The sequence below is a fragment of the Convolutriloba macropyga genome, chromosome 7 (assembly GCF_964194025.1).
Source record: "Convolutriloba macropyga chromosome 7, txConMacr16.3, whole genome shotgun sequence".
In the NCBI taxonomy this organism is placed as follows: domain Eukaryota; kingdom Metazoa; phylum Xenacoelomorpha; order Acoela; family Convolutidae; genus Convolutriloba; species Convolutriloba macropyga.
The window spans coordinates 44,048,610-44,071,882 of record NC_134474.1 but is presented as its reverse complement, the minus strand read 5'-3'; the positions used below and the strand labels follow the sequence as shown (position 1 = coordinate 44,071,882).

The window sequence follows — 23,273 nt, the reverse complement described above, 5'->3', positions numbered from 1 at the left end:
ATATCTAAATTTACAAAAAAAATTAGTACCAATAAACCAAACGTGTCAAATGGTTTTAAACAAAAGGATGAAAATCGTTAAATAACCGAACAACATTCAAGGGATATTGTCTGCTTTTCATATTTCTTTCGTATTTTCTTCTGTTACAACTGTCTTTGTTAGAGCTGATAGGGTGAAATAATCCCAAAAATCCGCAATTCACGCGCACGAGCCCTGCTAGCTCAGTCGGTAGAGCGTTGGACTTTTAATCCAACGGTCAAGGGTTCGAGTCCTTTGTGGGGCATAACTTTTTGATTACGAAACCAAACATCTAAATCTAAAAAAATAGTACCAATAAATTAAATGTGTCAAATAGTTTTAAATAAAAGGATCAAAATCAAAAATTAACCGAACGACATTCAAGGGACACTGTCTCCTTTTCGTATTTTCTTCTGTTAAAACTGTATTGGTTAGAGTTGATAGGGTGATCTAATGCAAATTATTTGCAATTCACGCGCACGAGCCCTGCTAGCTCAGTCGGCAGAGCGTTGGGCTTATAATCCAACGGTCAAGGGTTGGAGTCCCTTGTGCGGCGTAAATTTTTGATTACGAAACCAAATATCTAAATTTAAAAAAAATTAGTACCAATAAATCAAACTAGCAGGCCCGCAAAAGCATAACAAGATCATTTAAAAGAATAGAAGTTTTAAAATTCATTTTTTTCTCGTACCACGTCAGGCTGGAACATATGCCACTCGTTCAATAGTCATAAGTATTACGTTACGTTACCGATGTGTTTGATTTAGTATATTACCCCCACGTAACAGCAATTTTATGTCCAATTTTTGGGCTGTGATAATTTGCATTTTAAGGAGCGCTAAGACTAGTACAGATAGCGAACGTCTACATGGTGGCGTAGCGCAATGCACTTAAAACGTTAGGCTGCATGTTTGAGAAGCGTAAAAAGAGATATGGAAGGAGAAAACAGACAAAAACAGGAAACGCAGAAAGGAATGTGAAAAGAAATAAACGAATAAGAGAAAAGAGACAGATGACGAAAGAGAGACAAAAGAGAGAAAAAGACTGAAAAGAGAGAAGGAAAAGCAGGAGCAAAAAAGAAAAGAAAAAAGACAGAAAAAAGACAAAATAGAGAGAAAAGACGAAAAAAAGAAAAGACAAACGACAAATGAAAGAGAAAAGAAAAACAAACGGAAAAAATGAAAACAAGAGAACAAAGAGAAACAGTAAAGAAAAAAAGATGATGGACAGGAAAGGGAGAGAAAAGAAAGAGAGAAATGAAGGACAGAAAAGAATGAGACAAAAGATAAGTAAAAAAGAAAAAAGCAAGAGAGAAGTAAGAGAGAAAAACAAGAGATGAAAGATAGAAGTAAAAAAAGCAGAAAAGAAAGAGAGAAGACAAAAAGGGAAAAGAGAGAAACAAATGAGGCAAGAAAGGAAGAGAAAAGAACAAGAGAAAGAGATCATAGAAAGATAGAAAACAAACAGAATTGAGAAACAGGAAAGAAACAAAAGCAAGAGAGAAAAGAACGGCAGAAAAGACAGAGCAACGCGAGAGAAACAGAAAAACAGTAGAGAAAAAATGGAGAGAAAAGGAAGAGAGAAAAGAAAGAGAAGCGAAAGAGAGAAAAAAAGGAAACGACAGACAGGAAAGGAAGAGAAAAGAGAGAAAAGCAAAAAAGAAAAGAGAAAAACAAGAGAAAAGGAGAGAAAGAAGACAGAAAAAAAGACAAAATAGAGAGAAAAGACGAAAAAGAGAAAAGACATAAACAAAAATGAAAGAGAGAAAAGAAAAACAAACGGAAAAAAAACGAAAAGCCAGAGAAAAAAAGAGAGACACAGTAAAGAAAAAAGACGGACAGAAAAAGGAGAGAAAAGAAAGAGAGAAATGAAAGACAGAAAAGAAAGAGAAAAAAGAGAGAAGTAAAAAATAAAAGAAAAGCAAGAGAGAAAAGCAGGAGAAAAAAGAGAAAAACAAGAGATGAAAGATAGAAGTAAAAAAAGGTAGAAAGGAGAGAGAAGAGAAAAAGAGAAACAAATGAGAAAAGAAAGGAAGAGCAAAGAACAAGAAAAAGAGGTAAGAGAAAGATAGCAAACACACAGAATTGAGAAACAGGAAGAGAAAAGCAAGAGAAAAAGGAAAGACAAAAGCAAGAGAGGAAAAACAGAAAATACAGAGCAAAGCGAGAGAAACAGTAGAGGAAAAAAGATGGACAGAAAAGGAAGAAAGAAAAGAAAGAGAAGCGAAACAGAAAGAAAGAGAAACGAAAGACAGAAAAGAAAGAGACAAAAGAGAGAAAAGCAAGAGAGAAGTAAGAGACAAAAGCAGGAGAGAAAGAGAGAAAAACAAGAGATAAAAGAAATAGATAAAAAAAATCTAGAAAGGAAGAACGGAAGAGAAAGAAAAAAAAGAGGAAAGAAAGAAAAGAACAAGAGAAAGAGTCATAAGAAAGACAGAATTGCGAAGAAGGAAAGTGAAAGGCAAGGGAGAAAAAAAGAAAAGCAAGAGAAAAGAGAGAAAAGAAAGACAGAAAAGCGAGAGAGAAACGACAGAAAGAAAAGACAGAGAGAAGCGAGAGAAAAAACAAAGGAAAAAGGAAAGAACGAGAAAATATAGAGAAACGACAGCGGCAGGAAGGAGAGAAAACGAATGCGAACAAAGAAAGGCAGGAGAGAAAAGAGAAAAGCAAAAGAGGAAAGACAAAAACGAAATATAAAAAGGTAAGAGAAAAAAGACAGAAGACAAAGAAAAGCAAGGCAGACTAAAAAGAACTGAAGAGAAGGAGAGACACAGAACAGAAAAAGACAAAAGAAACGAAAACAAGGCAGAAAAGACAAACAGAAAGAAATTGAAAAAAGACAGAAACAAAAGGCAGAGAAGAAAGCGAAAAGGAATACAAAAAGGACGGAAAAGCAAGCGAGAAATAAAGAGAGAAGCTAAGGAGAAACAAAAGAGAGAAAAAGGATGAGAAAAGAATGGCAGAAAAAAAAAACAGAAAAAAAACAAGAAAAGCAGAAGAGCCAAACGAAAGGCAGAAAATAAAAAGAGAAAAAGGTACGAGAAAGCATAAAGAGCAAAAAGGCAGAAAAAAAAACAGAAAAAAGAGACTAAAGAGCAAAAAGAGAAGAGAACAACAAAAGAGAAAGAGACAAAGGATGAGAAAAAGGAGGCAGATGAAAAGAACAGAAAGAGGAAACAAGAAAAGAAAAGCGGAAAAGAACGAGCAAAGCAAGAGAGAAAAGGAAAACAGAACGGAAACAGCAAAGAACGACAAACTAAAGAAAATGAGAGGGGAACGAAAGTAAAAAGATTGAGAAAAAGAACGGCAGAAAAAAACAATAGAAAAAGAAACGAAAAGACATGTAAAATACAAAATAAACAAAACAGAAAAGAGGCAGAACAGACGAACAGCAAAATTGAAAGAAATAAAAGAGTAAAGAAAAGCAGAAAAGAGAAAAACAGGAAGAAAGAGACAAAAGACTGAAAGGATATGAAAGAGAGAAGAGCAAGAGAAAAAAGGAAAAGCAAAAGAGAAAATATATACAGAAGAGAGAAAAGCAAGACAAAAAACACAAACATAGCTCGCAGATTGCCAGAATATAGCCGCAATAGCTTCGTAGATCTGCAGTCTAAAAAAACAGTTAAAAAAACAGACCAAAAAAATTGTCTTTTAATTCAAGGCTGATATGTTATATTTCGATTCAAAATCTTGATAAGTTTTTGCTGCCTCTATAAGCTGATCTCAAATAACCTTCATTTAGAGTGCCACACACCCATTTGACCTTGTCTCTTTGAATTAAAGTAAATAAAAGTCAATTTCAAAGTGAGGAAGTAATTTTTGAGAGTGGGATAAGTCAACTGTGACCAAAAATTTAATCACAGCAAATGAACGCAAAAACTCGCTCCACTGAGAGCGAAAAATGACGCCAGGCACGCATTTCAGCTGAAATTATATGAAAGAATGAACACAAAAGCGGATTTGAAGTGGTTGTGACGTCATATAGCCGTAACAAAAATCCTGACAACGAAATAAAAAACCGAGAGAAGGCAAAAAATGGCCCCAGCTAACGCTGTGCGGCTATTAAAAAGAGAAAAGAACAAAAAAATTAAGACAGTAACGAAAGAGAAAAAAAGAATGAGCAAAAAGAAAGGCAGAAGAAAAGAACAGAAAAGAAAAAGACAAACGAAAGAGAAGAAAGACAGGAAAGAAATACAGAAAGAAAAAAGAGAGAAAAGCAAGAGAGCAGAGGAAAGAGAGAGGGGCAAACAAAAAAAGAGAGGAACAAAATTTGAAAAAATGAGATAAAAGAACGGCAAAACAAGACAGGAAAAGAGACGGAAAAGAAAAACAGGAAAGAAATACAGAACAAAGAGAAAAGGGCGAGAAACAAAACATAAAGGAGAAAAACAAACAAAATAAAACAAAGACAGAAAGGACAGAGAAAAGGAATAAATGAAAAAGCAAAACGAAAGAGAAAAAAAAGGCAGAAAAGAACAGACAAAAAAGAAAGACCAAAAACAGAACAATACGTCAGAAGAGAAAGAGAGAAAAGCAACCGAAAAGCAGAAAGACAGAACAAAAGATAGAAAAGAAAGAGAAAGGAAAGAGAGAAAAGAAAGAAAAGCAGAAAAAAGAAAACAACAATAAAAAAAGAAGAGAAATGAAAAAAAAAAGAAAGAAAACAAGGAGAGAAAGAAGGAGCACAGAAAGAAAAAAAAGAGAAGATCTTCCTTGGAAAGTACAAAAGAAAAATAAAATCAATTCTTTTCGCAGGCTAACTCTTCATTTGATTTAGAATAAACCTGGCAACAAATGATGCAGTTAATTAAACTTCAGTTAAAAAACTTTCAAGAGACAGAGATCAAGCAAAACCGATAACAAATGAAGATTGTTCAAAAATATCATATCGCTCACACATACATTTTGCGTACAACATTCCGATTAAATCATCGCAACAAATTGTGTTCAGGAGAAGTTAAAGACTCTAAAGAAACTTAACGCCCCGTGTGCGCTACCTGTTTATCCCGTTTTTAAGGACAAAAAGTCAAATGGGTCAAAAATAATCGGTCATGAAAAAATCGCATGAAAAAGACCAACCGGACTAATATAATTGCTACAAACTTCGTTTGAGAGAATTTAAATAGAGTAGTTTAACCTCATGTGCTGACAACCAGCATATTGTCAACGGAATAACAAGAAATCATTGAAAGGCCAAAAATAGCAATACCCTCTTTTTGGATCTATTTCTAATTGACATTTTTCGGTGAATGACTTTGCTTGCATCCCTGTTTGTTTTTGCGGCGCGTAAACCTTTTTGCAGCTGGATTATCGGTCATTAACTCTTTTTGCATTTAGGTCAACGACTTTTTGCATTTAGGTCAATGACTCTTTTGCAGTCTGCGCTTTTTCGAACATTGACCTTTTACGAGCGCAATCTTTTTGGTCATTGACCTCTCACAATCTGCCCTCTTAACCATGCTGCTCCACAGCTCTTAAACATGCTCTTCGATATCTCTTAAACATGCTCTTCAGAGGCCTCTTAAACATGCATTTCGCCTTTCGTTAAACACGGTGCCTTATAAAAATATATAGGATGTGTCAAATCGTTTTAAACAAAAGGATGAAAACCAACAAATAACCGAACAACATTCAAGGGTAATTGTCTGCTTTTCATATTTTCTTCTGATACAACTGTCTTTGTTAGATTTGATAGGGTGATATAATGTAAAATATCTGCAATCCACGTCCACGAACCCTGCTAGCGCAGTCGGTAGAGCGTTGGACTTTTAATCCAACGGTCAAGGGTTCGAGTCCCTTGTGGGGCGTAAATTTTTCATTACGAAACCAAACATCTAAATCTAGAAAAAAGAGTACCAATAAATCAAATTTGTCAAATAGTTTTAAACAAAAGGATGAAAACCAACAAATAACCGAACAACATTCAAGGGTAATTGTCTGCTTTTCATATTTTCTTCTGTAACAACAGTCTTTGTTAGACTTGATAGGTTGATCTAATTTAAAATATCTTTAATCTACGTGCACGAGCCCTGCCAGCTCAGTCGGTAGAGCGTTGGACTTTCAATCCAACGGTAAAGGGTTCGAGTCCCTTGTGGGGCGTAAATTTTTCATTACGAAACCAAATGTCTAAATCTAGAAAAAAAAGAGTACCAAAAAATAAAATGAGTCAAATAGTTTTAAATAAAAAGATCAATATCAATAATTAACCGAAAGACATTCAAGGGACATTATCTCCTTATCGTATTATCTTTTGTTGCAACTGTCTTTGTTAGAGTTGATAGGGTGATCTAATCCAAAATATCTGCAATTGACGCGCACGTGCCCTGCTAGCTCAGTCGGTAGAGCGTTGGACGTTTAATCCAACGGTCAAGGGTTCGAGTCCTCTGTGGGGCGTAACTTTTGGATTACGAAACCAAACATCTAAATTTATAAAAGAAAATAGTACCAATAAATCAAATGTGTCAAATCGTTTTAAACAAAAAGGACGAAAACCATTAAATAACCGAACAACATTCAAGGGACATTGTCTGCTTTTCAAATATTCTTCTCTTACAACTGTCTTTGTTAGAGTTGATAGGGTGAACGAATCCAAAATATATGCAAGCCACGTGCACGAGCCCTGTTAGCTCAGTCGGTAGAGCGTTGGACTTTTAATCCGACGATCAAGGGTTCGAGTCCCTTGTGGGGCGTAACTTTTTGATTACGAAACCAAATATCTAAATTTATGAAAAATCAGTACCAATAAATCAAATGTGTCAAATCGCTTCAAACGAAAGGATGAAAACCATTAAATAACCGAACAACATTCAAGGGACATTGTCTGCTTTTCATATTTTCTTCTGTTACAACTGTCTTTGTTAGAGTTGATAGCGTGATCTAATGCAAAATATCTGCAATCCACGCGCAGAAGCCCTGCAAGCTCAGTCGGTAAAGCGTTGGGCTATTAATCCAACGATCAAGGGTTCAAGTCCCTTGTGGGGCGTAACTTTTTGATTACGAAACCAAATATCTAAATCTACAAAATATAGTACCAATAAATCAAATGTGTCTAATAGTTTTAAATAAAAGGATCATAATCAATAATTAAACGAGCGACATTCAAGGGACATTGTCTGCTTTTCATATTTTATGTTACAACTGTCTTTGTTAGAGTTGATAGGGTGAACTAATCCCAAATATCTGCTAGCCAAGTGCACGAGCCCTGCTAGCCATGTGCACGAGCCCTGCTAGCTCAGTCGGTAGAGCGTTGGACTTTTAATCCAACGGTCAAGGGTTCGAGTCCCATGTGGGGCGTAACTTTTTGATTACGAAACCAAACATCTAAATCTACAAAAAATAGTACCAATAAATCAAATGTGTCTAATAGTTTTAAATAAAAGGATCATAATCAATAATTAAACGAGCGACATTCAAGGGACATTGTCTGCTTTTCATATTTTATGTTACAACTGTCTTTGTTAGAGTTGATAGGGTGAACTAATCCCAAATATCTGCAAGCCACGTTCACGAGCCCTGCTAGCTCAGTCGGTAGAGTGTTGGAGTTTCAATCCAACGGTCAAGGGTTCGAGTCCCTTGTGGGGCGTAACTTTTTGATTACGAAACCAAATATCTAAATCTATAAAAAAATATATTACCAATAAATCGAATGTGTCGAATCGTGTTAAATAAAAGGATGAAAACCATTAAATAACCGAACAAAAATCAAGAGACAATGTCTGCTTTTCATATTTTCCGTTACAACTGTCTTTGTTAGAGTTGATAGGGTGAACTAATCCCAAATATCTGCAAGCCACGTGCACGAGCCCTGCTAGCTGAGTCGGTAGAGCGTTGGAATTTTAAGCCAACGTTCAAGGTTTCGAGTCCGTTGTGGGGCGTAACTTTTTGATTACGAAACCAAACATCTAAATCTATAAAAAATAGTACCAATAAATCAAATGTGTCAAATAGCTTTATATAAAAGGATCAAAATCAATAACTAAACGAACGACATTCAAGGGACATTGTCTGCTTTTCATATTTTACGTTACAACTGTCTTTGTTAGAGTTGATAGAGTGAACTAATCCCAAATATCTGCAAGCCACGTGCACGAGCCCTGCTAGCTCAGTCGGTAGAGCGTTGGACTTTTAATCCAACGGTCAAGGTATCGAGTCCCTTGTGGGGCGTAACTCTTTGATTACGAAACCAAACATCTAAATCTATAAAAAATAGTACCAATAAATCAAATGTGTCTAATAGTTTTAAATAAAAGGATCATAATCAATAACTAAACAAACGACATTCAAGGGACATTGTCTCCTTTTCGTATTTTCTTCTGTTACAACTGTCTTTGTTAGAGTTGATAGGGTGATCTAATGCAAAATATCTGCAATTCACGCGCACGAGCCCTGCTAGCTCAGTCGGTAGAGCGTTGGACTTTTAATCCAACGGTCAAGGGTTCGAGTCCCTTGTGGGGCGTAACTTTTAGACTACGAAATCAAATATCTAAATCCTTAAAAAAATAGTACCAATAAATCAAATGTGTCAAATCGTTTTAAATAAAAGGATCAAAATTAATAATTAACTGAACAAGATTCAAGGGACATTGTCTGCTTTTCATATTTTCTGTTACAACTGTCTTTGTTAGAGTTGATAGGGTGAACTAATCCCAAATATCTGCAAGCCACGTACACGAGCCCTGCCAGCTCAGTCGGTAGAGCGTTGGACTTTTAATCCAACGGTCAAGGGTTCGAGTCCCTTGTGGGGCGTAACTTTTTGATTACGAAACCAAACATCTAAATCTATAAAAAAAAATAGTACCAATAAATCAAATGTGTCTAATAGTTTTAAATAAAAGGATCATAATCAATAATTAAACGAACGAGATTCAAGGGACATTGTCTCCTTTTCGTATTTTCTTCTGTTACAACTGTCTTTGTTGGAGTTGATAGGGTGATCTAATGCAAAATATCTGCAATTCACGCGCACGAGCCCTGCTAGCTCAGTCGGTAGAGCGTTGGACTTTTAATCCAACGGTCAAGGGTTCGAGTCCCTTGTGGGGCGTAACTTTTTGACTACGAAATCAAATATCTAATTCTTTAAAAAAAATAGTACCAATAAATCAAATGTGTCAAATCGTTTTAAATAAAAGGGTCAAAATCAATATTTAACCGAACAAGATTCAAGGGATATTGTCTGCTTTTCATATTTTCTGTTACAACTGTCATTGTTAGAGTTGATAGGGTGAACTAATCCCAAATATCTGCACTCCACGTTTACGAGCCCTGCTAGCTCAGTCGGTAGAGCGTTGAACTTTTAATCCAACGGTCAAGGGTTCGAGTCCCTTGTGGGGCGTAACTTTTTGATTACGAAACCAAACATCTAAATCTACAAAAAAAATATAGTACCAATAAATCAAATAAGTCTAATAGTTTTAAATAAAAGGATCATAATCAATAATTAAACGAACGACATTCAAGGGACATTGTCTGCTTGTCTGCTTTTCATATTTTATGTTACAACTGTCTTTGTTAGAGTTGATAGGGTGAACTAATCCCAAATATCTGCAAACCACGTGCACGAGCCCTGCTAGCTCAGTCGGTAGAGCGTTGGACTTTGAATCCAACGGTCAAGGGTTCGAGTCCCATGTGGGGCGTAACTTTTTGATTACGAAACCAAACATCTAAATCTATAAAAAATAGTACCAATAAATCAAATGTGTCTAATAGTTTTAAATAAAAGGATCATAATCAATAATTAAACGAACGAGATTCAAGGGACATTGTCTCCTTTTCGTATTTTCTTCTGTTACAACTGTCTTTGTTGGAGTTGATAGGGTGATCTAATGCAAAATATCTGCAATTCACGCGCACGAGCCCTGCTAGCTCAGTCGGTAGAGCGTTGGACTTTTAATCCAACGGTCAAGGGTTCGAGTCCCTTGTGGGGCGTAACTTTTTGACTACGAAATCAAATATCTAATTCTTTAAAAAAATAGTACCAATAAATCAAATGTGTCAAATCGTTTTAAATAAAAGGGTCAAAATCAATATTTAACCGAACAAGATTCAAGGGATATTGTCTGCTTTTCATATTTTCTGTTACAACTGTCATTGTTAGAGTTGATAGGGTGAACTAATCCCAAATATCTGCACTCCACGTTTACGAGCCCTGCTAGCTCAGTCGGTAGAGCGTTGAACTTTTAATCCAACGGTCAAGGGTTCGAGTCCCTTGTGGGGCGTAACTTTTTGATTACGAAACCAAACATCTAAATCTACAAAAAAAATATAGTACCAATAAATCAAATAAGTCTAATAGTTTTAAATAAAAGGATCATAATCAATAATTAAACGAACGACATTCAAGGGACATTGTCTGCTTGTCTGCTTTTCATATTTTATGTTACAACTGTCTTTGTTAGAGTTGATAGGGTGAACTAATCCCAAATATCTGCAAACCACGTGCACGAGCCCTGCTAGCTCAGTCGGTAGAGCGTTGGACTTTGAATCCAACGGTCAAGGGTTCGAGTCCCTTGTGGGGCGTAACTTTTTGATTACGAAACCAAACATCTAAATCTATAAAAAATAGTACCAATAAATCAAATGTGTCTAATAGTTTTAAATAAAAGGATCATAATCAATAATTAAACAAACGACATTCAAGGGACATTGTCTCCTTTTCGTATTTTCTTCTGTTACAACTGTCTTTGTTAGAGTTGATAGGGTGATCTAATGCAAAATATCTGCAATTCACGCGCACGAGCCCTGCTAGCTCAGTCGGTAGAGCTTTGGACTTTTAATCCAACGGTCAAGGGTTCGAGTCCCTTGTGGGGCGTAACTTTTAGACTACGAAATCAAATATCTAAATCCTTAAAAAAATAGTACCAATAAATCAAATGTGTCAAATCGTTTTAAATAAAAGGATCAAAATTAATAATTAACTGAACAAGATTCAAGGGACATTGTCTGCTTTTCATATTTTCTGTTACAACTGTCTTTGTTAGAGTTGATAGGGTGAACTAATCCCAAATATCTGCAAGCCACGTACACGAGCCCTGCTAGCTCAGTCGGTAGAGCGTTGGACTTTTAATCCAACGGTCAAGGGTTCGAGTCCCTTGTGGGGCGTAACTTTTTGACTACGAAATCAAATATCTAATTCTTTTTAAAAAAATAGTACCAATAAATCAAATGTGTCAAATCGTTTTAAATAAAAGGGTCAAAATCAATATTTAACCGAAGAAGATTCAAGGGATATTGTCTGCTTTTCATATTTTCTGTTACAACTGTCTTTGTTAGAGTTGATAGGGTGAACTAATCCCAAATATCTGCACGCCACGTTTACGAGCCCTGCTAGCTCAGTCGGTAGAGCGTTGGACTTTTAATCCAACGGTCAAGGGTTCGAGTCCCTTGTGGGGCGTAAGTTTTTGATTACGAAACCAAACATCTAAATCTACAAAAAAATATAGTACCAATAAATCAAATGTGTCTAATAGTTTTAAATAAAAGGATCATAATCAATAATTAAACGAACGACATTCAAGGCACATTGTCTGCTTTTCATATTTTATGTTACAACTGTCTTTGTTAGAGCTGATAGGGTGAACTAATCCCAAATATCTGCAAGCCACGTGCACGCGCCCTGCTAGCTCAGTCGGTAGAGCGTTGGACTTTTAATCCAACGGTCAAGGGTTCGAGTCCCTTGTGGGGCGTAATTTTTTGACTACGAAACCAAATATCTAAATCTATAAAAAAATAGTACCAATAATTCAAATGTGTCAAATCGTGTTAAATAAAAGGATGAAAACCATTAAATAACCGAACAACATTCAAGAGACATTGTCTGCTTTTCATATTTTATGTTACAACTGTCTTTGTTAGAGTTGATAGGGTGAACTAATCCCAAATATCTGCAAGCCACGTGCACGAGCCCTGCTAGCTGAGTCGGTAGAGCGTTGGAATTTTAAGCCAACGTTCAAGGGTTCGATTCCCTTGTGGCGAATAACTTTTTGATTACGAAACCAAACATCTAAATCTATAAAAAAAACAGTACCAATAAATCAAATGTGTCAAATCGTTTTAAATAAAAGGATCAAAATTAATAATTAACTGAACAAGATTCAAGGGACATTGTCTGCTTTTCATATTTTCTGTTACAACTGTCTTTGTTAGAGTAGATAGGGTGAACTAATCCCAAATATCTGCAAGCCACGTGCACGAGCCCTGCTAGCTCAGTCGGTAGAGCGTTGGACTTTAATCCAACGGTCAAGGGTTCGAGTCCCTTGTGGGGCGAAACTTTTTGATTACGAAACCAAACATCTAAATCTACAAAAAATAGTACCAATAAATCAAATGTGTCTAGTTTTAAAAAAAAGGATCATAGTCAATAATTAAACAAACGACATTCAAGGGACATTGTCTGCTTTTCATATTTTATGTTACAACTGTCTTTGTTAGAGTTGATAGGGTGAACTAATCCCAAATATCTGCAAGCCACGTGCAAGAGCCCTGCTAGCTGAGTCGGTAGAGCGTTGGAATTTTAAGCCAACGTTCAAGGGTTCGAGTCCCTTGTGGGGCGTCACTTTTTGATTACGAAATCAAACATCTAAATCTATAAAAAAAATTAGCACCAATAAATCAAATGTGTCAAAGTTTTAAATAAAAGGATCAAAATCAATAATTAAACGAACGACATTCAAGGGACATTGTCTCCTTTTCGTGTTTTCTTCTATTACAACTGTCTTGGTTAGAGTTGACAGGGTGATCTAATGCAAATTATCTGCAATTCACGCGCACGAGCCCTGCTAGCGCAGTCGGTAGAGCTTTGGAGTTTTAATCCAATGTTCAAGGGTTCGAGTCCCTTGCGGGGAATAAATTCTTGATTACAAAACCAAACATCCAAATCTATAAAAAAAACAGTACCAATAAATCAAATGTGTCAAATGGTTTTAAACAAAAGGATCAAAATTAATAATTAACTGAACAAGATTCAAGGGACATTGTCTGCTTTTCATATTTTCTGTTACAACTGTCTTTGTTAGAGTTGATAGGGTGAACTAATCCCAAATATCTGCAAGCCACGTGCACGAGCCCTGCTAGCTGAGTCGGTAGAGCGTTGGAATTTTAAGCCAACGTTCAAGCGTTCGAGTCCCTTGTGGGGAATAACTTTTTGATTACGAAACCAAACATCTAAATCTATAAAAAACAGTACCAAAAAATCAAATGTATCAAATCGTTTTAAATAAAAGGATCAAAAATAATAATTAACTGAACAAGATTCAAGAGACATTGTCTGCTTTTCATATTTTCTGTTACAACTGTCTTTGTTAGAGTTGATAGGGTGAACTAATCCCAAATATCTGCAAGCCACGTGCACGAGCCCTGCTAGCTCAGTCGGTAGAGCGTTGGACTTTAAATCCAACGGTCAAGGGTTCGAGTCCCTTGTGGGCGTAACTTTTTGATTACGAAACCAAACACCTAAATCTATAAAAAAAAATAGTACCAATAAATCGAATATGTCAAATCGTTTTAAATAAAAGGATCAAAATCAATATTTAACCGAACAAGATTCAAGGGATATTGTCTGCTGTTCATATTTTCTGCTACAAATGTCTTTGTTAGAGTTGATAGGGTTAACTAATCCCAAACATCTGGAAGCCACGTGCACGAGTCCTGCTAGCTCAGTCGGTAGAGCATTGGACTTTTAATCCAACGGTCAAGGGTTCAACTCCTTTGTGGGGCGTAACTTTTTGATTACGAAACCAAACATCTAAATCTACAAAAAATAGTACCAATAAATCAAATGTGTCTAATAGTTTTAAATAAAAGGATCATAATCAATAATTAAACAAACGACATTCAAGGGACATTGTCTCCTTTTCGTATTTTCTTCTGTTACAACTGTCTTTGTTGGAGTTGATAGGGTGATCTAATGCAAAATATCTGCAATTCACGCGCACGAGCCCTGCTAGCTCAGTCGGTAGAGCGTTGGACTTTTAATCCAACGGTCAAGGGTTCGAGTCCCTTGTGGGGCGTAACTTTTTGATTACGAAACCAAAAACCTAAATCTATAAAAAATAGTACCAATAAATCAAAGATGTCAAATCGTTTTAAATAAAAGGATCAAAATCAATATTTAACCGAACAAGATTCAAGGGATATTGTCTGCTGTTCATATTTTCTGTTACAACTGTCTTTGTTAGAGTTGATAGGGTGAACTAATCCCAAATATCTGCAAGCCACGTGCACGAGACCTGCTAGCTCAGTCGGTAGAGCGTTGGACTTTTAATCCAACGGTCAAGGGTTCGAGTCCCTTGTGGGGCGTAACTTTTTGATTACGAAACCAAAAACCTAAATCTATAAAAAATAGTACCAATAAATCAAAGATGTCAAATCGTTTTAAATAAAAGGATCAAAATCAATATTTAACCGAACAAGATTCAAGGGATATTGTCTGCTGTTCATATTTTCTGTTACAAATGTCTTTGTTAGAGTTGATAGGGTGAACTAATCCCAAATATCTGGAAGCCACGTGCACGAGTCCTGCTAGCTCAGTCGGTCGAGCGTTGGACTTTTAATCCAACGGTCAAGGGTTCAACTCCTTTGTGGGGCGTAACTTTTTGATTACGAAACCAAACATCTAAATCTACAAACTAGTACCAATAAATCAAATGTGTCTAATAGTTTTAAATAAAAGGATCATAATCAATAATTAAACAAACGACATTCAAGGGACATTGTCTGCTTTTCATATTTTATGTTACAACTGTCTTTGTTAGAGTTGATAGGGTGAACTAATCCCAAATATCTGCAAGCCACGTGCACGAGCCCTGCTAGCTCAGTCGGTAGAGCGTTGGACTTTTAATCCAACGGTCAAGGGTTCGAGTCCCTTGTGGGGCGTAACTTTTTAACTACAAAACCAAATATCTAAATCTATAAAAAAAAATAGTACCAATAATTCAAATGTGTCAAATCGTGTTAAAAAAAAGGATGAAAACCATTAAATAACCGAATAACATTCAAGAGACATTGTCTGCTTTTCCTATTTTATGTTACAACTGTCTTTGTTAGAGTTGATAGGGTGAAATAATCCCAAATATCCGCAAGACACGTGCACGAGCCCTGCTAGCTTAGCTGAGTCGGTAGAGCGTTGGACTTTTAACCCAACGGTCAAGGGTTCGAGTCCCTTTTGGGGCGTAACTTTTTGATTACGAAACCAAACATCTAAATCTACAAAAAACAGTACCAAAAAATCAAATGTATCAAATCGTTTTAAATAAAAGGATCAAAAATAATAATTAACTGAACAAGATTCAAGGGACATTGTCTGCTTTTCATATTTTCTGTTACAACTGTCTTTGTTAGAGTTGATAGGGTGAACTAATCCCAAATATCTGCAAGCCACGTGCACGAGCCCTGCTAGCTCAGTCGGTAGAGCGTTGGACTTTAAATCCAACGGTCAAGGGTTCGAGTCCCTTGTGGGCGTAACCTTTTGATTACGAAACCAAACACCTAAATCTATAAAAAAAAATAGTACCAATAAATCGAATATGTCAAATCGTTTTAAATAAAAGGATCAAAATCAATATTTAACCGAACAAGATTCAAGGGATATTGTCTGCTGTTCATATTTTCTGTTACAAATGTCTTTGTTAGAGTTGATAGGGTGAACTAATCCCAAATATCTGGAAGCCACGTGCACGAGTCCTGCTAGCTCAGTCGGTAGAGCATTGGACTTTTAATCCAACGGTCAAGGGTTCAACTCCTTTGTGGGGCGTAACTTTTTGATTACGAAAACAAACATCTAAATCTACAAAAAATAGTACCAATAAATCAAATGTGTCTAATAGTTTTAAATAAAAGGATCATAATCAATAATTAAACAACCGACATTCAAGGGACATTGTCTGCTCTCCATATTTTATGTTACAACTGTCTTTGTTAGAGTTGATAGGGTGAACTAATCCCAAATATCTGCAAGCCACGTGCACGAGACCTGCTAGCTCAGTCGGTAGAGCGTTGGACTTTTAATCCAACGGTCAAGGGTTCGAGTCCCTTGTGGGGCGTAACTTTTTGATTACGAAACCAAAAACCTAAATCTATAAAAAATAGTACCAATAAATCAAAGATGTCAAATCGTTTTAAATAAAAGGATCAAAATCAATATTTAACCGAACAAGATTCAAGGGATATTGTCTGCTGTTCATATTTTCTGTTACAAATGTCTTTGTTAGAGTTGATAGGGTGAACTTATCCCAAATATCTGGAAGCCACGTGCACGAGTCCTGCTAGCTCAGTCGGTAGAGCGTTGGACTTTTAATCCAACGGTCAAGGGTTCAACTCCTTTGTGGGGCGTAACTTTTTGATTACGAAACCAAACATCTAAATCTACAAACTAGTACCAATAAATCAAATGTGTCTAATAGTTTTAAATAAAAGGATCATAATCAATAATTAAACAAACGACATTCAAGGGACATTGTCTGCTTTTCATATTTTATGTTACAACTGTCTTTGTTAGAGTTGATAGGGTGAACTAATCCCAAATATCTGCAAGCCACGTGCACGAGCCCTGCTAGCTCAGTCGGTAGAGCGTTGGACTTTAAATCCAACGGTCAAGGGTTCGAGTCCCTTGTGGGCGTAACTTTTTGATTACGAAACCAAACACCTAAATCTATAAAAAAAATAGTACCAATAAATCGAATATGTCAAATCGTTTTAAATAAAAGGATCAAAATCAATATTTAACCGAACAAGATTCAAGGGATATTGTCTGCTGTTCATATTTTCTGTTACAAATGTCTTTGTTAGAGTTGATAGGGTGAACTAATCCCAAATATCTGGAAGCCACGTGCACGAGTCCTGCTAGCTCAGTCGGTAGAGCATTGGACTTTTAATCCAACGGTCAAGGGTTCAACTCCTTTGTGGGGCGTAACTTTTTGATTACGAAAACAAACATCTAAATCTACAAAAAATAGTACCAATAAATCAAATGTGTCTAATAGTTTTAAATAAAAGGATCATAATCAATAATTAAACAACCGACATTCAAGGGACATTGTCTGCTCTTCATATTTTATGTTACAACTGTCTTTGTTAGAGTTGATAGGGTGAACTAATCCCAAATATCTGCAAGCCACGTGCACGAGACCTGCTAGCTCAGTCGGTAGAGCGTTGGACTTTTAATCCAACGGTCAAGGGTTCGAGTCCCTTGTGGGGCGTAACTTTTTGATTACGAAACCAAAAACCTAAATCTATAAAAAATAGTACCAATAAATCAAAGATGTCAAATCGTTTTAAATAAAAGGATCAAAATCAATATTTAACCGAACAAGATTCAAGGGATATTGTCTGCTGTTCATATTTTCTGTTACAAATGTCTTTGTTAGAGTTGATAGGGTGAACTTATCCCAAATATCTGGAAGCCACGTGCACGAGTCCTGCTAGCTCAGTCGGTAGAGCGTTGGACTTTTAATCCAACGGTCAAGGGTTCGAGTCCCTTGTGGGGCGTAACTTTTTAACTACAAAACCAAATATCTAAATCTATAAAAAAAATAGTACCAATAATTCAAATGTGTCAAATCGTGTTAAAAAAAAGGATGAAAACCATTAAATAACCGAATAACATTCAAGACACATTGTCTGCTTTTCCTATTTTATGTTACAACTGTCTTTGTTAGAGTTGATAGGGTGAACTAATCCCAAATATCTGCAAGCCACGTGCACGAGCCCTGCTAGCTGAGTCGGTAGAGCGTTGGAATTTTAAGCCAACGTTCAAGGGTTCGAGTCCCTTGTGGGGCGTAACTTTTTGATTACGAAATCAAACATCTAAATCTATAAAAAATAGTACCAATAAATCAAATGTGTCAAAGTTTTAAATAAAAGGATCAAAATCAATAATTAAACGAACGACATTCAAGGGACATTGTCTGCTTTTCATATTTTATGTTACAACTGTCTTTGTTAGAGTTGATAGGGTGAACTAATCCCAAATATCTGCAAGCCACGTGCACGAGCCCTGCTAGCTCAGTCGGTAGAGCGTTGGTCTTTTAATCCAACGGTCAAGGTATCGAGTCCCTTGTGGGGCGTAACTCTTTGATTACGAAACCAAACATCTAAATCTTAAAAAAATAGTACCAAAAAATCAAATGTGTCTAATAGTTTTAAAGAAAAGGATCATAATCAATAATTAAACGAATGACATTCAGGGGACATTGTCTCCTTTTCGTATTTTCTTCTGTTACAACTGTCTTTGATAGAGTTGATAGAGTGATCTAATGCAAAAAATCTGCAATTCACGCGCACGAGCCCTGCTAGCTCAGCCGGTAGAGCGTTGGACTTTTAATCCAACGGTCAAGGGTTCAACTCCTTTGTGGGGCGTAACTTTTTGATTATGAAACCAAACATCTAAATCTACAAAAAATAGTACCAATAAATCAAATGTGTCTAATAGTTTTAAATAAAAGGATCATAATCAATAATTAAACAAACGACATTCAAGGGACATTGTCTGCTTTTCATATTTTATGTTACAACTGTCTTTGTTAGAGTTGATAGGGTGAAATAATCCCAAATATCTGCAAGCCACGTGCACGAGCCGTGCTAGCTCAGTCGGTAGAGCGTTGGTCTTTTAATGCAACGGTCAAGGGTTCGGGTCCCTTGTGGGGTGTAACTTTTTGACTACGAAACCAAATATCTAAATCTATGAAAAAAAGTACCAATAATTCAAATGTGTCAAATCGTGTTAAATAAAAGGATGAAAACCATTAAATAACCGAATAACATTCAAGAGACATTGTCTGCTTTTCATATTTTATGTTACAAATGTCTTTGTTAGAGTTGATAGGGTGAACTAATCCCAAATATCTGAAAGCCACGTGCACGAGCCCTTTTAGCTGAGTCGGTAGAGCGTTGGAATTTTAAGCCAACGTTCAAGGGTTCGAGTCCCTTGTGGGGCGTAACTTTTTGATTACGAAATCAAACATCTAAATCTATAAAAAATAGTACCAATAAATCAAATGTAACAAAGTTTTAAATAAAAGGATCAAAATCAATAAATAAACGAACGACATTCAAGGGACATTGTCTGCTTTTCATATTTTATGTTACAACTGTCTTTGTTAGAGTTGATAGGGTGAACTAATCCCAAATATCTGAAAGCCACGTGCACGAGCCCTTTTAGCTCAGTCGGTAGAGCGTTGGACTTTTACTCCAACGGTCAAGGTATCGAGTCCCTTGTGGGGCGTAACTCTTTGATTACGAAACCAAACATCTAAATCTATAAAAAATAGTACCAATAAATCAAATGTGTCTAATAGTTTTAAATAAAAGGATCATAATCAATAACTAAACAAACGACATTCAAGGGACATTGTCTCCTTTTCGTATTTTCTTCTGTTACAACTGTCTTTGTTAGAGTTGATAGGGTGATCTAATGCAAAAAATCTGCAATTCACGCGCACGAGCCCTGCTAGCTGAGTCGGTAGAGCGTTGGAATTTTAAGCCAACGTTCAAGGGTTCGAGTCCCTTGTGCGTAACTTTTTGATTACGAAATCAAATATCTAAATCTATAAAAAAAATAGTACCAATAAATCAAATGTGTCAAATTGTGTTAAATAAAAGGATGAAAACCATTAAAAAACCGAACAACATTCAAGGGACATTGTCTGCTTTTCATATTTTCTTCTGTTACAAATGTCTTTGTTAGAGTTGATAGGTGAACTAATCCAAAATATCTGCAAGCCACGTCCACGCGCGAGCTCAGTCGGTAAAGTGTTGGAGTTTTAATCCAATGGTCAGGGGTTCGAGTACCTTGTGCGGCGAAACTTTTTGATTACAAAACCAAATATCAAAATTTATAAAAAATCAGTACCAATGAATCAAATGTGTCAAATCGTTTTATACAAAGGATGAAAACCAATCAATAACCGAAGAACATTCAAGGGACATTGTCTGCTGTTCTTTTTTTCTCTGTTACAACTGTCTTTGTTAGATTTGATAGGGTGATCTAGGGTGATCAATATCATAACATATTAAAATAACCTAATATAATCACATACTAATACAAAATATTTACTCGGGTTAGTTAAGGTATTTCGATTCAATGAGAAATCGAGGGGTGAAACTTAACGAACCAAGCTCATAACAAAAGCACTTTGTTTGAACGAGAATATGAATTTTTAGTGCCTTGAAAAGAAGTGTTCACTTTGCTCATTTCACCCTAGCGTAGAAGATAGCAAACAAGTAGCAAGTGTGAAAGCCCAAAAACTCTAACAACCTGCAAAATGACTTGTAGCAAATTGCATACAAGTCATTTTGTTTCCTATCTGAAAAATTGACGTTCAAGGTATCAATTTTCAATCAAAGAGGTCAAACATTTCCAAAACATTTTTAGTGAAGAAAAGTAGTTAGTAAATATAACCGACTAGCGTCGGGCGAAATGCCTTTCAAACGACCGGCGAGAGGTTGGCTTCGTTAGTAGCCAGCTGGGGCTTAGGGATGCTAGCTTTAGAGGGTGTGAGCGGAGTGGGAGGGCGGATCAAGCGATGGGAGTCCAAGTAATTAGTAAATTTGATTCGCCGATTAAAACCGAAAAACCTACAAATGAAAATGTGGTCAGCTTTATTTTAAAGAGGACTACAAAGCGCCTCCGTTTATAAAGATATCACACTGGGGGCTATATTTGTTGGGTGGGGGAGGAGGAGGAGGATGAGGATGAGGATGAGGATGAGGATGAGGATGAGGATGAGGATGAGGATGAGGATGAGGATGAGGATGAGGATGAGGATGAGGATGAGGATGAGGAGGAGGAGGAGGAGGAGGAGGAGGAGGAGGAGGAGGAGGAGGAGGAGGAGGAGGAGGAGGAGGAGGAGGAGGAGGAGGAGGAGGAGGAGGAGGAGGAGGAGGAGGAGGAGGAGGAGGAGGAGGAGGAGGAGGAGGAGGAGGAGGAGGAGGAGGAGGAGGAGGAGGAGGAGGAGGAGGAGGAGGAGGAGGAGGAGGAGGAGGAGGAGGAGGAGGAGGAGGAGGAGGAGGAGGAGGAGGAGGAGGAGTCTGAAAAGAAAGGAACGCGGTGTTGGCTAAACGGATGGATACCTGTAAACAGCGTATGTGTGGTAATCGTTCAACTTGAGAATCCTCTCGTCCAGTCTGGGACTCTTGGGACACTTGTCAATTGAGAGATTGAACAAGTCAATGTAGGCATCTAGAGAGAACTGGTACATGGGGTCTATTCTGCCCATGTCATTCAGCACAAAGAACAGGATCGAAGCACGCTGTGCACACGGCTTGTATCCCTATAATAGCACAGCTATCCTTACATGTCGTTTGCAACCTAGCCTTTTATAGAAATGGCCGGACCTTTTCCGTTTTTACCCCATAGATGCATATTGTTTGCAGACTGTGTAGCATAGGTTACGTGAACTCTGATCGAAGTCACTAAGAAAACCTGACATTCCTCGAAAACCCCGTTGAAATTTTGAAGTCAGAATTTTGAAGTGACTTTAGAAGTCACGTAGCCTTGCTTGAAAAAGACACTTTGAAAACTTTAAATTATTTCACTGTACATAGAAATTTTTGACACTTCAGAATCTGGCACAGCAGAAGTTTGACAATTCTGAACTGGCTCTTTTGTCATCTTAATGTTCCTAAACCTTACCTTTGGAACAGTAAACCACATGATATAGTTAGTATTCAAGGCCATTATCGGTGGTAAGTTTGGTCACTCAGCCATTTCACATCTGAGCGGTATTGAAAAGGGTAAGAAAAACTGCATAAAGGTACCTCCTTGATACAATGCTTAAACATTACTACCTTGGCTTTAAACACTAGTCAATACAAAAGCTCATCTCTCAAAATTTTTCTGGCAAAATCCTGAGAGAAGCTTTATTGCAAAGTAGGATCCGTTTGTACCCCCCCCCCCCCCAGTACGATATGCGCCCCCAGTTACGGAGCACGTGCCATTACTTAGTAAATCTTAATGGTAAAAAATGGCACGTGCGTCTGGGGGGGGGGGCAAACAATATGCGCCCACTAAGCTGGGGGAGGCACAAACGGATAAGATCCCAAAAAATGTGATTAAACATTTTTTTGCAAGATAATGATTTTGCCAGAACAGCTGTAAAAAGACTATCGTGCTATAGAATATAGATAGCAAAAGACAAATGTCGAATCACTGCAACTTAGTGTAAGAAATGACGCGACTCACATTAAAGCAGCAAAGGAGCAGTCAGTGAACAGGAACCTTACAATGATCAACAAAGTTGTTCGTTTGAGGGTTGCTGTTTCAAAAATGAAACGAAAAATTAGTGTCAAACAAATCCGAAAAACCAGCACAAATGCTGAATTATAACTCAAATTTTCATTGAATAAAAGTCTAGACCTCGAAAAGAAATACAAATGAATTTTCAAAAATACTAACAAATTCCATTAAGGTGGAACTGTCAATGACGTAAATCAGAAATCAAACGTGAAAGTCGTGACTTATGTAAAACTAGAAACGTGATCGAAAGGTGAAACGAACAAAAAAAGCAAGACAAGTCCTGAAAACAATTCAAAGAACTTTCATTGTCAACGTCAAATTACCGCATGTGAACAAAAACCCAAATCGAGAAATCAAATTTTTGTTGAAACAGTTTTCTCTTTCTACTTGAGAGCAGGTGTGAAAAATTGTCACACCGCAAAACCTACTTTTTTGCTCCACTTCCTGTTTCGGCCTGACCGAAATCACTACTCCAATTTTCCAATCTCATCTCAAATTGTGTGAATTCAGCTCTCAAGAAAAAACCAGCTCATGTTTCAAAACCGTCTAGGTCCATATCGCGTGCATGAAAAATTGCTCGAGCCTTAATGTGTTACTAGGAAAAGAGTTTTTAAATTATTTTATATGATAATTGAATCGGGGAGAAAAATCAGCGGATCAATACATCCGGATTTCAATGACGTCATCAAAAATAACTTACGTCACGAGCGGCGTCGATTTTTTTCTCTGTCTCCTCAGACACCACAAGTGACTCGGTGACCTCTTGAGAGGTGATTTTGGACTGCTGAAGTGTGTTCACAAGTTGTTCATCATCCAGTAGGGACCCTTGTGCTTCATTCAATAGTCTAAATTATAGAAGCTTCCATTGATGTTTAGTTCCCTAATGATTCTAAATCATACATATTGGGCATAAATGTTAAGCTCTTACTACCCACAATGGGGGGAGATATATCACTGATATATTCTGTTTAAAATATATGAAGATGTGCCGATTTTGAAATATATGAAGATGTGCCCCCCCCCCCCAGTAT

At 36.9% G+C, this 23,273-nt stretch overlaps 2 protein-coding genes and 37 non-coding genes across 42 annotated transcripts in view; 37 read left to right on the top strand and 2 right to left on the bottom strand.

The window, feature by feature from the left end:
* LOC142342901 (dynein axonemal heavy chain 2-like) overlaps positions 1-23,273 on the bottom strand; it is a 270,510-nt gene that overhangs the window by 98,542 nt on the left and 148,695 nt on the right. The window contains exons 46-47 of the mRNA XM_075394558.1: positions 22,943-23,087; positions 21,078-21,277 (exon numbers count right to left, since the gene is read on the bottom strand). Coding sequence (XP_075250673.1) covers positions 21,078-21,277; positions 22,943-23,087 — 345 coding nt within the window. The remainder of the gene's footprint in view (positions 1-21,077; positions 21,278-22,942; positions 23,088-23,273) is intronic.
* The window catches only part of LOC142342898 (arrestin red cell-like), a 553,550-nt gene that overhangs the window by 441,425 nt on the left and 88,852 nt on the right, over positions 1-23,273 (bottom strand). The gene's annotated exons all lie outside the window — the stretch shown is intronic.
* Trnak-uuu (transfer RNA lysine (anticodon UUU)) lies at positions 211-283 on the top strand. Its single transcript has one exon. It is a non-coding gene; the product is annotated as a tRNA-Lys (tRNA).
* Trnai-uau (transfer RNA isoleucine (anticodon UAU)) lies at positions 502-574 on the top strand. Its single transcript has one exon. It is a non-coding gene; the product is annotated as a tRNA-Ile (tRNA).
* Trnak-uuu (transfer RNA lysine (anticodon UUU)) lies at positions 5,752-5,824 on the top strand. The gene has a single exon. It is a non-coding gene; the product is annotated as a tRNA-Lys (tRNA).
* Positions 6,044-6,116, top strand: Trnae-uuc (transfer RNA glutamic acid (anticodon UUC)). The gene has a single exon. It is a non-coding gene; the product is annotated as a tRNA-Glu (tRNA).
* Trnak-uuu (transfer RNA lysine (anticodon UUU)) lies at positions 6,338-6,410 on the top strand. Its single transcript has one exon. It is a non-coding gene; the product is annotated as a tRNA-Lys (tRNA).
* Trnak-uuu (transfer RNA lysine (anticodon UUU)) lies at positions 6,634-6,706 on the top strand. The gene has a single exon. It is a non-coding gene; the product is annotated as a tRNA-Lys (tRNA).
* On the top strand, positions 6,927-6,999 carry Trnan-auu (transfer RNA asparagine (anticodon AUU)). The gene has a single exon. It is a non-coding gene; the product is annotated as a tRNA-Asn (tRNA).
* Trnak-uuu (transfer RNA lysine (anticodon UUU)) lies at positions 7,238-7,310 on the top strand. Its single transcript has one exon. It is a non-coding gene; the product is annotated as a tRNA-Lys (tRNA).
* Trnae-uuc (transfer RNA glutamic acid (anticodon UUC)) lies at positions 7,527-7,599 on the top strand. Its single transcript has one exon. It is a non-coding gene; the product is annotated as a tRNA-Glu (tRNA).
* Positions 8,108-8,180, top strand: Trnak-uuu (transfer RNA lysine (anticodon UUU)). Its single transcript has one exon. It is a non-coding gene; the product is annotated as a tRNA-Lys (tRNA).
* Positions 8,400-8,472, top strand: Trnak-uuu (transfer RNA lysine (anticodon UUU)). The gene has a single exon. It is a non-coding gene; the product is annotated as a tRNA-Lys (tRNA).
* Positions 8,690-8,762, top strand: Trnak-uuu (transfer RNA lysine (anticodon UUU)). Its single transcript has one exon. It is a non-coding gene; the product is annotated as a tRNA-Lys (tRNA).
* Trnak-uuu (transfer RNA lysine (anticodon UUU)) lies at positions 8,985-9,057 on the top strand. Its single transcript has one exon. It is a non-coding gene; the product is annotated as a tRNA-Lys (tRNA).
* Trnak-uuu (transfer RNA lysine (anticodon UUU)) lies at positions 9,276-9,348 on the top strand. The gene has a single exon. It is a non-coding gene; the product is annotated as a tRNA-Lys (tRNA).
* Positions 9,577-9,649, top strand: Trnaq-uug (transfer RNA glutamine (anticodon UUG)). Its single transcript has one exon. It is a non-coding gene; the product is annotated as a tRNA-Gln (tRNA).
* Positions 9,869-9,941, top strand: Trnak-uuu (transfer RNA lysine (anticodon UUU)). The gene has a single exon. It is a non-coding gene; the product is annotated as a tRNA-Lys (tRNA).
* Positions 10,159-10,231, top strand: Trnak-uuu (transfer RNA lysine (anticodon UUU)). The gene has a single exon. It is a non-coding gene; the product is annotated as a tRNA-Lys (tRNA).
* Positions 10,460-10,532, top strand: Trnaq-uug (transfer RNA glutamine (anticodon UUG)). The gene has a single exon. It is a non-coding gene; the product is annotated as a tRNA-Gln (tRNA).
* Trnak-uuu (transfer RNA lysine (anticodon UUU)) lies at positions 10,752-10,824 on the top strand. The gene has a single exon. It is a non-coding gene; the product is annotated as a tRNA-Lys (tRNA).
* On the top strand, positions 11,042-11,114 carry Trnak-uuu (transfer RNA lysine (anticodon UUU)). Its single transcript has one exon. It is a non-coding gene; the product is annotated as a tRNA-Lys (tRNA).
* Positions 11,334-11,406, top strand: Trnak-uuu (transfer RNA lysine (anticodon UUU)). Its single transcript has one exon. It is a non-coding gene; the product is annotated as a tRNA-Lys (tRNA).
* Positions 11,626-11,698, top strand: Trnak-uuu (transfer RNA lysine (anticodon UUU)). The gene has a single exon. It is a non-coding gene; the product is annotated as a tRNA-Lys (tRNA).
* Positions 13,656-13,728, top strand: Trnak-uuu (transfer RNA lysine (anticodon UUU)). Its single transcript has one exon. It is a non-coding gene; the product is annotated as a tRNA-Lys (tRNA).
* On the top strand, positions 13,948-14,020 carry Trnak-uuu (transfer RNA lysine (anticodon UUU)). The gene has a single exon. It is a non-coding gene; the product is annotated as a tRNA-Lys (tRNA).
* Trnak-uuu (transfer RNA lysine (anticodon UUU)) lies at positions 14,237-14,309 on the top strand. Its single transcript has one exon. It is a non-coding gene; the product is annotated as a tRNA-Lys (tRNA).
* Trnak-uuu (transfer RNA lysine (anticodon UUU)) lies at positions 14,526-14,598 on the top strand. Its single transcript has one exon. It is a non-coding gene; the product is annotated as a tRNA-Lys (tRNA).
* Trnak-uuu (transfer RNA lysine (anticodon UUU)) lies at positions 14,813-14,885 on the top strand. Its single transcript has one exon. It is a non-coding gene; the product is annotated as a tRNA-Lys (tRNA).
* On the top strand, positions 15,105-15,182 carry Trnak-uuu (transfer RNA lysine (anticodon UUU)). Its single transcript has one exon. It is a non-coding gene; the product is annotated as a tRNA-Lys (tRNA).
* Positions 15,690-15,762, top strand: Trnak-uuu (transfer RNA lysine (anticodon UUU)). Its single transcript has one exon. It is a non-coding gene; the product is annotated as a tRNA-Lys (tRNA).
* On the top strand, positions 15,979-16,051 carry Trnak-uuu (transfer RNA lysine (anticodon UUU)). The gene has a single exon. It is a non-coding gene; the product is annotated as a tRNA-Lys (tRNA).
* Trnak-uuu (transfer RNA lysine (anticodon UUU)) lies at positions 16,268-16,340 on the top strand. The gene has a single exon. It is a non-coding gene; the product is annotated as a tRNA-Lys (tRNA).
* Trnak-uuu (transfer RNA lysine (anticodon UUU)) lies at positions 16,845-16,917 on the top strand. The gene has a single exon. It is a non-coding gene; the product is annotated as a tRNA-Lys (tRNA).
* Positions 17,134-17,206, top strand: Trnak-uuu (transfer RNA lysine (anticodon UUU)). Its single transcript has one exon. It is a non-coding gene; the product is annotated as a tRNA-Lys (tRNA).
* On the top strand, positions 17,423-17,495 carry Trnak-uuu (transfer RNA lysine (anticodon UUU)). The gene has a single exon. It is a non-coding gene; the product is annotated as a tRNA-Lys (tRNA).
* Trnak-uuu (transfer RNA lysine (anticodon UUU)) lies at positions 18,001-18,073 on the top strand. The gene has a single exon. It is a non-coding gene; the product is annotated as a tRNA-Lys (tRNA).
* Trnak-uuu (transfer RNA lysine (anticodon UUU)) lies at positions 18,293-18,365 on the top strand. The gene has a single exon. It is a non-coding gene; the product is annotated as a tRNA-Lys (tRNA).
* Positions 19,158-19,230, top strand: Trnak-uuu (transfer RNA lysine (anticodon UUU)). The gene has a single exon. It is a non-coding gene; the product is annotated as a tRNA-Lys (tRNA).